Here is a 15404-nt window from a genome sequence, read left to right on the forward strand (position 1 = left end):
GATAAATTACCCTAAATATTGTATATTCTAAATAGATATTTTATAGTGCTTGGGAATGAAATACAACCAAAGATAGAATTAGGTGTTTTAATACACATGCACATGCTTTTCAGTTTAGAGTGATTCAAGTCCAGTGTAATTCATGTGAAAAATTAAAAGACTTATTTCCAGGGATTGATTTCAGAATGATACTGTGCCTTGGCCAAGATGGCTAAGTTCTTAGAAAATAAACTCTGTAGTCGGGAAATTATAAAGAATAAAATGGAAGCAAAGACTGTACCTCGGGAAAATATCTAGATTTCGTATTAGTTAAATTTTGGCTCTCTGAATGATCTCTCCAAAGAGCAGTGCCCCTCAAAAATGTAACTGTGGAACGAAGAGGGTGCAAAATAACACACGTTTCCTTTAGAGTGTGTTCCACCCCTTTTCTGCTTTATTTTTCCCACACTTTGAATTTCAAGATCTCTGTGTAATTTGATGATGACCTTAACAACTGGTCCAATTATTGGCAGCAATCCATTTACTAACGTCATCCATATGTTGCCTGTGCCGAAGCATATTTCATGAGTGCTGTTGTAGGTCACTCAAGCCCTTTCCAGAATTGTTCATGAGTGAGTGAACCATTTAGTTGCAATATTCTGAGTTAGGGTCATGTCCGGAAGCTTTCTGTGTAGAATGATTCCATTCCCTTTTGATTAAAGAGTTCCAGCTAGCTAGATCAAGAAATATCCCGTGGAAAGTTTGGAAATCCTTCTCATGAACTATTCATACTAAGAAACACCACGAAAGAACTCTGGGCCTGGGTTTCTTACTTTCTTCCAAGCAGAATGTTCACAACTTTCCTTGCCTCTCCCTGTCCCTCCAAGACACGTCATGCGGACACCTTGCTCCTGCATCCTCGGCACAGTGTCACTGAGGTTGCTGTAACAACAGCACACACGGGGTAACAGTCCCCCGTAACTACGGCGGCTGGGACGTGAGTCAATTGAAAAGTTTCACTGGTTTTTATTAGAGTATGACGCAGTCTTATGTCATCCACAGTTCCGAGCCCATCCAAGGCTCACACATGGTGATGCAGAGCACCTGATGCTCATCACCTTCCAACGTTAGATGGTCCAGGGACCTCTCACCAGAGCCATTGCCGTTGCTGGCTCCTTCCATAGTGCCCTTCAGTAATACTTACCATAAGCAGCAAAGAGTAAAACTCAGGCCCCGCTGCTGGAACTCTGTTTCTACTGTTATATATCCCGTGTGCATAATAAGTGCCAGTGACCTTGGCTGATGATCAAGAAGCCCCTCTTTTCACCCAGGGAACTGGACAATGGTTAACATCCCAGAAGACACATCTTCACGCCCATGACTGAGAAGAACATGTGTTGAAGAATAAGGATGGAATTACTGTAATTCTCTGTGGGGATTTATGAATGAGAAACTTACTATTTAATATTGCTTGAAAGTGGTCCTAGAGTGATCAGTGCCATCTAATGTGGGCTTTGGTTTGTTTTTCAGACATGGAGATGACCTGATTGTGACGCCCTTTGCACAGGTAAGCCCAGCTTGCTGAATGGACAGGTTTCTCACTCATCTGAAAATTTAATTGTGGGGGTTAGTTCGGGTTCTTAATTTCATTCTAAATCAAACACAAGTACAAATACAAATTCTGTGGTTCATTCCAGTAATTTAAAAGCCATGCTAGAGAATGTGACCTTTGCCATATTGGTCTGTTTCCTATAAACCCATAGACCCAATGAGTATCTTTGCTTCAAATTACAAATTACCCAAGTGACATACTTAAATGGGACCACATTTCCTTAACTGACATAAGCACTAAAAGAGGAAAGCTATATCATGGATTAAGTTACATTTAGTATAATTAGGTGCGTGATCAGTTCTTGAAATTCCGTATTCCACTTCAACCTGATGCTTTATTGACTCTTTTTTTAAACACGTTATTTGTCCAAAGATTTAACTGAGTGACACATTTGTGTTTATTTATTCCTTTTAGGTATACAAATCATGAAAATACTTTAACCACATGACAGAAATGCTAGAAGGTGAAAAAAACATCTGAAGAATTTTGGAATATATATAAAGTGGTTGATAACCCGATATTCTTTGTACAGACCAGTGCTTCTCAACTCTAGCTATGCAGTAGAATCATCTAGAAAGATTTTATCCCATGCTGCACCTCTGATCAATTGAATCCAAAAATCTGGGGGTTGGACCCAAACACCTGTAATTTTTAAAGGCCCCAGTATTTTCTGAGGAAAAGTTGAGAGCCACTGGTATGGACAGACTATGGATAGAATGGGATAAAACTGATTCAACCTGGGGCATGAAGCATGTTTAAAGCCAACACTGACTGTTAATAGGAAATGTTAACTATTGGAATACAAGTGATCTAGAGGGTTCTAAAAATCATAATCAAGGCTACATCAAAACTAGCTCTACTGCCTTGGGCAACTCACTTAACTTGCCTAAGACTTCTTTGTTCCAATTGGTAAAATTGGGGACTCAGCTGGATTAAGATAGTCAGGGCCCAGTCAAAGCCCATCATCTACTCTTGCTAAATGAATGAACTTGGACAACTGACTGAACTTGGGCAAGCCTGGTTTCCTCCTCTGTGAAATGACACAAGACTACTCACCTCATAACATTGTCAAGAGATTGAAATAGTACCAAGCTTGTAAAACGCTCAGCACAATTTCTAGAAAATAAAATACTTACTGAATTTTGTGTTGTTACCAGTAAGGGTTCTTTCATCTCCAAAACGTCATAATACGCATTGTTTTTCAAAAATGCATAATGGCAGGGTTTGGATAGCAGTATTATGTATGATTCTTCCACTTTTTCAAATTTCCTGAAATTTTTTAATTGCTATAATTCAGACCAAAATTTTAATGAGTCAGTAAATAGCAAAGTATATAGTGATCTTTTTCATTGATGCGGACAATTAAAGATAGAATGCAACCACCATCCTTTTAGAAGGTTAATGTCTCATTTGCTTCGAGTTTTGCTGGATATCATTAGTTCTTTCTAATATCTATATTTCTATGTTCAAAACATTTACAATCATATGTTTTCATCATATTTTGTGATAGCAAATCTTACGAAGCTAAGGACTTTTAATTGGTTGCTATTGAGGACCCATAACTTTATATCTAAGAGCTCAGAGCTCTTAGATATAGAGCTCTCAGTAGACAGAATAAATCAGGCAAAATAATATATAAATGACCATCACCAAATGTAGAAACAATCATTCCAACTTGAGTTTATTTAGTTTATTATTCTTGCTTCTAACTAAAATCTCTAGGTATTGTTGTAAGAAAAATATATAGAAAAATATGGAAAAAAATAATCTGTATATGATACCTTATCATCTTACTTCAGGGAGTATGTATGACTCTCCAATTAACTGGTCAATAAATTTGACTTGAACCTTGCTATTAGCACCCTTAAATTCTAAGGAAATCTAGTCTTTTACATAATTAGACTTTTTTTTTAGTGTACTTACAGTCTCCCCAAAACTAATAGAATTTCAGTATACTGAGAAATATATATATGTAAAATATCATTTAGTCTGTGTTAGTGAACTGTTTAAATAAATAAGATATATACTTAATGCCCTTGGAATTGGAACTTTGAATAAAACCAGCTCTGTGTAATTTGTAAGCATATACGATGCCTGAAAATAATCCTGGAATCTGTTTAGGAAAGTTTGCTTATGATTAGCTTAATGACTCATGACACCTTATAGAAGGTAGTTATTGCCCCAGAGGCTGCAGATTCTTTTTCAGTGGCTTCGTCACAGTTTTCACAAATGGCCTTTTACTAGGGTATATGATCTAGAAAGCTCTACTAGAATTTTTTTAGAAAGGCTGTTTAACCCTGAACAGTTTTGATAGAGTATCTTTGGGGAAGCAGGTAAGAAAGAAGGCCCAGTTAGTGGCAGTGGTCTATGGCCTTCTCTTCAGCCCGATTGGGCACCACTAACTTATTTCATTGACCTAACCAATAACTCCTCAAATTTTTAATACAGGCTGGAGTATTCACCATTTAATGCTAAATAGTATAATGCTTTATCTGTAAGATGTTTATGTCACTTGAATTGATACCAACATTATTTGGTCAAATATACCAATGGACAGAAGACAGTGGACATTAGACAGGTCACTCAGGGAAGTGTTCAAATAGGCCAAAGAATTCCCCCCTTTCCCCAGCATGCTTTGGGGTTTGGAACTTCACTCTAGATCATTCTGGTGAAAAAGCCATACCGCTTTCAAAATAAAATCTTTTGCATAGAAAAGAAATATAAGCAGAAGGAAGAAAAAGAAAATTTCCTATAATTCCAAACCCCAAAATAACTACTATTGACGTTTTACTTTCTATCCCTTTCGGTTTATTTTTCTGTGCCTAATTTCCTTCCCATAATTCTTTAAAATGGGCCTCCCACTCTAAACTGGTCAAAGTCTCTTCCCAAGCCCATCTTATCTTCTGCCTCCTCTTGAGAACTTATTTCTTTATGCTTGCCTTCATCTCCAAAACACGAAAAGATCCCTCCCTGCTGTTTCCCAGTCCCAGTTTACTGTGAAGCTAAGAGAATAAAATCTTAAGTTACGAGAGAATTTAGGAAGACGTGCAAGGTCATATTCCACTTTGGTGGATAGGGCTGAAGCATCGTGCACAGACGTAATCTTCAGCAAAGATCCTACAATACAAGATCCTACAATACCCCTCCATATTCTATTCCCAAGTCTAAAACACTGCCAGGGTTAGAAATTCTTGCTGGTGTTCAACCTAAACACTTTTCCACTTCCAATTTCTTATGTTTTCCCCTATAAGCTCAGAATCCTTTTGATCCCCAGGAAAATAAATATTTTATTGGTTTCCATTTTGAACTATTCTCCTGTGTTTGGGTCAAAATCTTTTGGTTTGGGTATTCCCTTAGGGTAAGTGTTGACAGGGATGATGCCGTGTCACCTGATGCCAGTCGGCAGGTGGCCTTTTCCTCCCAAGGGTGTAGTCACAATTTGGCCAGAGTTCTTGAGGGGACCAAGGAGGCACAACACTGATGAAATGTAGGGAACCCTGCTTTGTAGTCAGTTGCCTTCAGCCCCACCTGTCCCATTATTTGTGTTGCATCATTTGTGACTACCTTGTAAAACTCTAAGTCAACTAGAATCCTCCTCTGGAGGTGTGCAATAAAAGAAGTGAAATCTTTGGTTAAGGAAAAGGTAGGAAATATCCAAGTATTATCCTGGATCCTTGGAGAGACCTTCACGTCATTCAGACTGAGCAGATATGCCTGATTTAAAAATACAGGGTAGGAACAAGCAAGTCATTTCACCTTTACTCTTTCCAAAATACAGCACGTGGGATAATTTTAGGAAAAATGCAGTGGTTATTAACCCTGTAGAACATTGCTGTTCCTTGGTACTTGGACATTGTCAATTTTGTAAAAATGCCCTTGCGTGTCTCTTCCCCATTTCACCCAGAAACAGGAATCTTGTGGTCTCATCATTGAATCCAACAGGCTCTCCCTGCCGGGCTAAGAAAGAAGAAAATCATCACATTTCAGTTGCTTATACGTGTTAGGTTTTTTTTATCCTTCATTAAAATAAATTTCAGTAGCATATTCTAGGAATCTAAGTACTTTGGGAGTTGAACTATAAGAAACTATCAATATTCAACCTTTGCTGACATACAAAAACAGCAAGTTCATATGGTTTAACCAAAACGTAACTTGGAAAGAGGTTTTCTATCAAAATGACCTCTTTGTCTTGTAAATTATCATAATTTGGCTCCAGGTTTTTCTGGAGGTAAAACCAAGGCAAGGAGTTCTTTCTCCCTCCTCAGCCCCTCCCACCCCCACCCAACCCAAGGCCTGTGGCAACTCATGGTCTGTGTTTTAGTGCCATCTAGTGGCATAAAGTGTATTTGGAATCAAAAACAATCCTCAAAACAGTTTTTTGTTTCTTTGTTTTTGTTTTTTTGGGTTATTTTTTAAGCAGGAGTTTTTTTTTTAACACGGATGTTATTGCCACATCTTTTTTTTTTTTAAGCAATCTCCTCTTCAAATCTTTATAAGAATTTATTATTATATACGTACACATTTCTTTTAGACTAGTGTGTTCAGATGTTTAACTTTTTAATGAAGTCCACATTTTCCTGCCGTTTTCAGTGAATCTTATTGGTTAATAAATGTTTAGGAATACCTAAGAAAATCTGAGATTAGTGTGTGCAAATAGCATTTAATCCCTCTCACAGACCAGTACAACTCTGTGCAAAAGTTTTCCATAACAATGTCATCATTTCTTTCCTAAAGTGTATTATTTCTCCTCATTCCCAATGTATTTTGACCTTGACTGATTATACTTTTGCTTGGAGGGGCAGAAGAGAAAGAAATGACCTTCATTTTCTAACGGTTGAGCTGTGTGGGAGAAAACCTCAGGGACCTTTTTGGGTAGCAAGCATTAAAGAGTGAAGAAAATTATAGGAGCGTCAGAGCCCTGACTATAGCTCTTAGAGGGTTGAATTCAAGAAGGGTGAGAGCTGCCCTGTAACGAAAGCGAAGAAAGATTGAACCCTAACTAAGGGGCTTGTGTAAAACTGTTTCTAGTTCTTCCCCACAGCCTCACTCTTTGTGTCCTACAATGCAGGCGGGAACAGAAAAGACTAACACAGTGCCTTTGGGATGTGGTCACCCAGGATCACTCAGCTCGGCCTAGGGCAACACCCCCTTATAACATTTCGTTGAGACTTTTATTTACACTTCTTGCCAGTATCATGTGTCATAGTGCAGGCGAGAATAGTTAATACTTAACATGTATAAAATATTATTTGTCCTACCACAAAAACAACAATGTAATACTCGCACACATAGGGAATGACGTAGCTGCAAGGTTATTTACTGCAGCAGTGTTTGTAAAAGTGAAATTTAGGAGACAATCTAAAAGTCAATGAGGAGAGGGCACAGGCAGCTGAATGGAGAAGGGGCTGAAAGGGAAATTTCTTTCTTCACTTTCTATTTTGAAATATTTCATCCATATAAGAGAAGCTATCTAGTGACTTTCTAAAATATAAAGAATAGTACTCAAATCAACAGTTTAAGAAATAGAACAGTGCCAAGATTTTAATGCCCTGAGTGTCCTTCCCTGATTTCATCTATCTGCCTCCTCTCAGAAATCACAATAATTTTGCTTTTGTCTTTGTTATTGAGAAAGAGACAGTCTACTTTTGCTTAAATTCTGTACCATGTGGGGATAGAGATTATGCAAAAATAAATATAAAATTTAAAAATTAAATTTAAATTAAAAACCAAAATAAAATCATCTAATTTAATATCTTTATTATCACAGAGGCAAAAACCTGTATCCAGAAAAGCAAGTGGAGTAGATCTTTCATGAAGTAATGCTTCCTTTCAAATGAGCAGAGAACATGAATTACCTGCGCTACTATTTCTGGTTGCCCAGCTGTCAGATGCAGTGCACTTACTATAATTTATTAAAATAAAGTTCTCTGAATTCTGAGGTTAAATTTTTGCCTAGAATAAGGATCGATCAGGGGGTACAATAATCTTATTTAAAATGCTTTATTAGTGTATTTGATATTCAATTCTTAAAGCGTAAATTCAGCCTGCATGATTTGTCAGATTTCTCTCTGCATCACTCAAGATCTCATGCCTAATAAAAGACATCGTGGTTTGATGTCAGCAGTTGGCTATTTGAATACTCCGTCATAGGCACCGTGACCTTTCGGCAATGTGAGTTGTTTATATGTGATAATGAGCCAGATTTTTCCAGTGACTGAGTTAATCGTGGTTGGCACCTTAGGAAACACCATTAACTCCTTCAGGGGATAATGCTGTAGGTCACTGTCCCAGGGCATAAACAGTATCCCAGTGACTTAGAAGAATGAATGCCAGTTTCAAAAATGTCTGAGACATTTTGTCTTAAAACAAAATTTAGGCTGACTTTAGTCTAGGTCAGTGCCAAATGACAGAATTCTGGAATCAGCTCTGGAACCCTTAGAGCAATTATAAAAAATTTGCCCTGCTCCCACTGCCACCGGCATATTGTCAGTTATAGGCATTAAGTGAATTCCCTGTGCGCGCGCCAAATCATTAAATGGAATGTTGCCATAATGGGCTAATATTCACTGAGTGCCTTCTGTTTGCCAGGCACTGTTCTTGGCGCCGAAACTGTCACTTAATCTCATTTTCACAGCAACCCTGTGAGGTAGATGTCGCTATCCTGGTGTACAGATGAGAAACTAAGGGTCAGGGAGGTGATGCAACTTGTCTAAGTTCACACATTGACTATATAACAGAACTAGGCAGTCTGGGGTGTTATTGGTACCTAATAAGACATATGAAATCTATGTTTTAGGTAAACTTAACATTGTCGTTGTCACCCAGATGACCCATAACCTCACCTAATATAGGCTCCACCCTGGGGGAGACTTGTCCATTCTAGGAGAAGGTGAGGGGGGTAGAAGGAGACAGTGCTCTTGTCACTTTTCTCTCCTAGCCTTTCGATTCTTTTGCCACTTTATAGTTTCAGTAGAATTAGAAAAAGGAGGGGCTATCAGAGGTAGTGGGACCTATTGGTCCAGCCTTGTGTATGTGGATATGCTGTGTCTATGTATTCATTTATTCAATAAATTCAACTGAGTGCCTTCTGTGGGCCAGGCACTGTGCACGTACAGGACAGCCTCACTTTAGTTGAGACCATGTAATTCATGATTCAGATAACCTTAACGAAGAAAAGAATCTGTTTACCAGCTAGAATAACCATGTGGCAAAGGTGAAAAAACAATTTAAAATTTACTTTGTTTGCCAATTTCAAGATTATGGCATCATTGGTGAACGTTTGAGGAGAGCTTGGGGGTCGTTTTGTTTGACATTTTGCCCCTATAGTGAGACACTATTAATATTTTATATTATGCTATTTCAAATATGCATAAAATGCAAGAGCACACTATCCATATTGCCTGGGATACTGTTTTAGTGGCTGGGGAATCCAGGAATACTGTGGAAGCTGCTGCTATTGTCACCATATTCATAGACGGTGAGGAGAAATATCTGGAAAGTCCTTAAGTCTGGCCTCTCTGGCTTTCGAATGGATCCACGTAAACTTCACCGGCTGCTGGGAGATTCTTCGGCACTATATGAAACTAAGTTGCAAGCAATATCAAATTTTCACTTAACAAACCATTTTTAAAAATCACCAAACCTCTTCATAGTGCATTAAAGAGGGCCTTATTTCAAGAAGTTTAAAGAATCATTTTTGTTGTAGGTCTTGGCCAGCCTGCGAACTGTACGGAACAACTTTGCTGCATTGACTAATTTGCAAGACCGAGCACCTAGCAAGTAAGTTATTCATTTTTCCCCCCTCCTTCTGGCTGAACTTTTTATAGTGTTTTTTCCATTTGATTGAACTCAAGGCAGTGTATTAGATTTCTCTGAGTCATCGCCATGCTGTCTAACCATTTACACTAAGTCATATGAAGTCCTGTTAACTTTCTGTAAATACTTTGTAGTGATGGTTCTCATAACAGAAATGAATCAGGATGGCAAATAAATATGGTGATTCCATCCGTCAGAAATCACCTGGCAGGATCAGTCCTCTGCCCAGTTATTTACACTCAGGGTAACTTTATAGGTTTGGCTTAATTCATAAATTTACCATGGGCAAATAACGTCATCAAGCTTTGAAGTCAACCCAAAGTTATCCTCTTACTTCTAAGACAACCATTACTTGGAGAAGTGTCCTATCATAGGGAAGATCTCTAATTCTCTTGCTGTTACTGACTCAGATCGGCAGCAGCATGGAAGAGTTAACAAGATGGGGATTTATGGGATAACAGGGGAAGCATTTGAGAGAGAAAGCTCAGATGGAAAATAACTATAATTGGGGGGTCCTAATAAAGATGGAAAATGAAAAAAAGAAAATTAATTTTCTAAGATTAAATGGAAAACTGATTATTCAAATGCCATAATTTTGACAATCTATTATGAATAATACAATATTATCTTTAAAATATCAACTCTGAAGAATTTTCCAGAAATAAAACCATTTCTTTTTTTTTTTTTTTTTTGCGGTACGTGAGCCTCTCACTGCTGTGGCCTCTCCCGTTGAGGAGCACAGGCTCCGGAGGATGCGCAGGCTCAGCGGCCTTGGCCCACAGGCCCAGTCGCTCCGCGGCATGTGGGATCTTCCTGGACCGGGGCACGAACCTGTGTCCCCTGCATCGGCAGGCAGACTCTCAACCACTGCACCACCAGGGAAGCCCAAAACCATTTCTTTAAATCAATATTAAGAGGACAGTGAATAGAAATTTATTTGAACTTATCTAAGCATATAAAATTTTTTTGTAATTACTACTTCTTAACACATGAAAAAAATCTAAACTTTCCATCCCATAATAATAGAGTCTACCTCCCAAATTCACATTTTCCATGATTAAAAAAAGCTCTGGCCATTATGCACATACTTCTTGTGATAGAACAAGGTTTTTTAAAAAAAAAAAAAATCAATATAAATGCCACAATGCAAATAATTGGAATGGAACCCAGAGGTGTCAGTTGACTGTTGTGTGTTGCAGGTAATGAAATTTTGCAGTCCTGTTCCCTTAGCCTGAGCATTTCTCACCTTCTTCTTCCCCTCGTCATCCACTGGGCTAATTGTAATTCATTCTTTAGGTTACAGCTTAAATATAATTTCATTTGGGGCACTGTCTCTGACTAACACCCAACATGCATGCACACCCACAGGCCCCAACCTGGGTGGTATGCTTTTCCATTGCCATCTGATTGCATCCTGTCCTTAACCCCTGCTTTAGCATGTTTCTCTCAGTGTCCAGTTACCTATTTGCTTGTCTTAAGAATGTCAGTTCCCAGAGAGCAGAGATCGTATCCAGTCCACATTTGAATTCCCGCTGCCTAGTGTAATACCCAGCACAGCGTCATCACTCTGCACGTGCAGCAAACTGGCTAGAGGGGTGACGCCAGGATGCAGAATGGGAAACCTGAGCATGGGCTTCAAGCTGTTTGTTCATAACCAAACACATCTTCCATGTTCAATCGCCCCTTTGGGGCTTTCGGCATTTGGTAGCTCCTAGGTATAGTCACCTCCTCTTTGGAAAGTCTCAACCCTGCAAGAGAAATGAAATTACTGGTGTCCCTTACAAACTTTTTTAGCCTCAACTTTTGTCCATGAAATTGAGATTTTTGTCTTTGAAAGGTGAACAAAACTTTTATAATGAATTCCTTTTATGCTTCCTTCAGACTTGGTCACTTGTGTAGCAGCATCTCTACCTGTGGCAGACACATAGTTGTTCAGCAGGTGTGAAGGCATCAGGCTGGCCTTTCTGTCCCCAAAGAGATGATCTGAGGCCCATTCTATATGAGACAGAGGTTTTCAGCTGACCTACAGGGACAAAACAGATTAAAATGGAAAAGAGCATCTAGAGGAGGGTAGAAAATCATACTTTATGCCTGAACTTGACCTGTTTTATAATGCCCTGGGTGAAGTCTAACCAAACAGTATTATCTGGCAGACCCTAAGTACAGGTGTTTGTGGTCTCTCTTTTGGTCAGTACAGATTTGTACCTCCTTTACTGATTCAAACCCAATCAGCCTTTTCAGGTATCAGAATAGTAGGACTCAATCTACACACAGATAAACTCTGTTCTTTTCAGTGATAGCAAAATGGATATGGATAGCAAAATGGTGCATCACGTGATGACCCCAGGGAGCCAGAATTCCCCCGCAGGGTACTCACAGTGCCACTAGAACACTCCCAAGCTTACCGCTGGATTTTGTGGAAGGCGTATGCTAGCTTGCATGATCCACCTTTACTATTTACTACAAGAAAGGAACCTACAATGGTGTGTTAGTTTCTACTTTATAACAAAGTGAATCAGTTATACATATGTTCCCATATCTCTTCCCTCTTGCATCTCCCTCCCTCCCACCCTCCCTATCCCACCCCTCTAGGTGGGCACAAAGCACCGAGCTGATCTCCCTGTGCTACGCGGCTGCTTCCCACTAGCTATCTATTTTACATTTGGTAGTGTGTATATGTCCACGCCACTCTCTCACTTTGTCACAGCTTACCCTTCCTCCTCCCTGTGTCCTCAAGTCCATTCTCTGGTAGGTCTGGCAGTTCCTTAGTAAATTAACATAAAATTACCATATGACCTCATAATTTCATTCCTGGGTATACACCCAAAAGAAGTGAAAAGGTGTTCAACAAAAACTTGTACATAAACATTCTTAGCAGGACTATTCACAATAGCTAAAAGGTGGAAACAACACAAATGTCCATTAGCTGACAAATGGATAAACAAAATATTGTTTGAATAGAGTACTGATACATGCTACAACACAGATGAACTGTAACATTACACTACATGAAAGAAACCAGTCACAAAAGGCCATATTATATAATAAGTATGAAAATAAATATTTTATTTTCACATGTTAAAAAAAAAAAAAAGAAAGAAAAGAAAGGAGCCTAGAAGGATGCATCTGAAGCCCTGAGCCCTGAAGGTGCTCACTTGCAAGTGGCTGACTTCTGCTAACTCACTGCTGGTTCCTGTCCCCTTGCTCTTCCTTGCCCTTGAGATTTTCCATTCCAGAAGTGAGTTCTGGCTCATTCTTCAATAACTGATTTATCACTGTAGCCATGGATCAAATGATTGATATTTTCTGCTTGTCATTACTTGTTGAAATATCAAGTTCCCAAGTGCCCGTTGTAGGATTGAAATCAAAAGAAGATAAGAAACAAGTCCATGATGTGGTTTTCAAAACTATAGAAAAGTTTAAAAATATTTCTTTGATGCCTTTCCTAGACAAAATAAATGCTTTCTAAATTTTCACAGAGCAAGGACTAAAAAGGAGTAATCATTATATAAATGATTTGAATGATAAACTCTCAGCAAGTAGATATCTATTAGTATATAGACCAAAACTATTTCAGAGTAGCAGTTTTAAACATTAACCTTTCTTTTTTATAAAGCATGAGTTAAGTTTCAAATTCCCCCATTTTATTTCATAATAAAAACTGAAATAACTCAGAAGTAAATTTTGGTGCATTTTCAATCAAATGCAAATTTTCAATCCCAAACTGATATCAGTAAATTTAAGAGCAATAAGACAGAGCCAGATGCTGACTGGAACCAAGGCAGTGGGAATTTAAAAAGTACCAGACTGCTTCCCATGTATCTTCCAGCCCTGCTAAGAGATTCATCATCTCAGGAAGGCAGATTGGACCAGGGCTCTGCAGGAACCTGCCATCTGCAGAGGTTCCACGAAAGCAGCCTAAAAATAAGGCAACATAGCAGAGTGCAGGCCCTAGAATCACATTGCTTTAGTTCAAATCTCAGCTTTCTAACGTTGAAGAAGTGATTTACATTTCCAAAGCTTGTGTTTTCCTCATTGGTAAAATGGGAACCATGAGTCTGCCTGCCTTAAGGTTTGTTATGAGGGATTAAATGAGATAAGTCATCTAACGTGCTAATTTAGCACAGCATCGGACACACAATAAGTCCTTGTTAAAGTGTTAGCCACTCCTAGAAGTACCAAAACAAACGACCCCCAGAAATGAAAACAAACATTTTTCAGACACCTTGAATGTATCTATTTTCTAAAATGTTCTTAAAGATCACTAATTTTAAGAGCTTTCAATTGTAAGTAAGAACTTTATAAAAAATTTAATAGAGATTCCATAAATGATATTTTCTTCAACATAATTGATTAAGCAGTGGATACATTGTGCTGGGCTCTGCAGGGAATACAAGTTAATCAAATGGCATGGGGTGTTTTTTCGGTTTTTTTTTTTTTTACCCCAAGGGGTTTATAATCATCGTGTGAAACTTCGCCAACATCTGAAAAATTAGAGAATACAAAATAGAATTGGTTTAAGCACCTTTAGTTTATAGTGTTTCTAAAGTCTCTGTAGCATCTATTTGGACCCATCGTTAATATACCTCTCTAACAAATGGATCAGAGATGTTTCTTAATATAAGAAAATAGAAAGGAAAAAGTTGAAGTACAATAGCTTCTCTAAGTGCAATATAGTGTACAAGGAGTCATTCACTTCTGATAATGTATAGGCAATCGTGAGAATTTATGCCAAAAATAAAAGTTTCTTAACACTGTATTAGAGAAATCAATTGTAGACCGACTGCTTTTTCAAGTTCAGAAAGTCTGTGTTTGCTCTGTAACCCCGGGCTTAATTGAATACGGTCAATCAATAAGGACTTCCTCTTCTCTCTTGTCTCTGTGACATTTACATCAGCTTTATTTACCCCAAAGTCTATCACCATGTGATTTAGCTTTTTTTTTGACACGTGATCAAAGGTACCTAGGAACTTGACTGGCTAGTCTGAAAGAAATCTTCATTTGCATGTCCTAACTTAAAAATAAACCTTAAATTTAAATGGCATATCTGAAATGACTCAGAGAGTCCTCAGACCAACAAAGTATCATATATTTACAGCTCTGTATTTTTCTCTCTTTGTCAGAAGATCACCCATGTGCAACCAACCATCCATCAACAAAGCCACCCTAACAGGTAAGAAGGACCTGGGAGGTTATTCTTCTCACATCTAGGAAAAAGGCATATTTTCCAAGATTCAACCTTATTAGCACCAGTTTTTTCTGCAATTCTAAAATCTTTAAGAAATGAATCCTTTCTTCTCTATATTATCATTTCTCTCACTGATCTCACAAGCTGTCCATTTAACCTATTGGAAAAACTTAACTGGTGTGCCATTTTTTTAAAACAAGTTAAATGTTTGCTCTTACTCGGTTGAGTGTTGCTCTGGGCGTTTGTATTTTGAGAGATAGCATTACCTTCGAAATGCTGACCATTTTTCCGAGCTTGTGTTATCAGCATGATGTTAATATATGGTGGCTTGGTTGAATGAAAGTCAAAGCATAAATAAAAGATACCTTCTTGGTTAATGAATTTCCCAGTTGTGTGTAGGAAGGAACACCATTCCGGTACTCCTGATTTGGACCCAGAGAGTTGAGATTAAATTCAGTCTGGGAGAGGAGAGAAGAAGTAATTTTACAATACAGAAAAGTTCAATGAGATGAAAAGAACAGATGTTTGGGGAAGAGAAGTGGATGGAAGGATGAGGGGCGTAGAGGTCAGAAGAATAAAATTACTCCGATTCCTATTAGTCTATTTTAGACATGAGGCTTGACCTCAGCTGAGCCAAAAACAGAACAGATGATCTCATTTTGCTAAACCTGAAACCAAATTGAACTCATTTGATCATTTCTTGAAACCCCAATTGATTCATTAAGATAATTGCCTGGAGAAGAAAACCCATGTTTTCTAAAATTATTAGCAGGAGACAATTAACATATTCTCCAAACTAGACCAATACTT

The 15404-nt window shown here is 38.2% G+C and overlaps 1 protein-coding gene across 3 annotated transcripts in view; it reads left to right on the forward strand.

Annotated features, from left to right (window-relative positions):
* Positions 1 to 15404, forward strand: part of PDE4D (phosphodiesterase 4D) — a 1125373-nt gene that overhangs the window by 922271 nt on the left and 187698 nt on the right. For all 3 annotated transcript variants that reach the window (XM_082837394.1, XM_082837395.1, XM_082837396.1), the window contains 3 exons: positions 1510 to 1546; positions 9297 to 9370; positions 14530 to 14579. In XM_082837394.1, the coding sequence (XP_082693520.1) occupies positions 1510 to 1546; positions 9297 to 9370; positions 14530 to 14579 (161 nt within the window). The remainder of the gene's footprint in view (positions 1 to 1509; positions 1547 to 9296; positions 9371 to 14529; positions 14580 to 15404) is intronic.

Source organism: Leucopleurus acutus (assembly GCF_964270905.1).
Source record: "Leucopleurus acutus genome assembly, chromosome: 3".
NCBI classification, from domain to species: domain Eukaryota; kingdom Metazoa; phylum Chordata; class Mammalia; order Artiodactyla; family Delphinidae; genus Leucopleurus; species Leucopleurus acutus.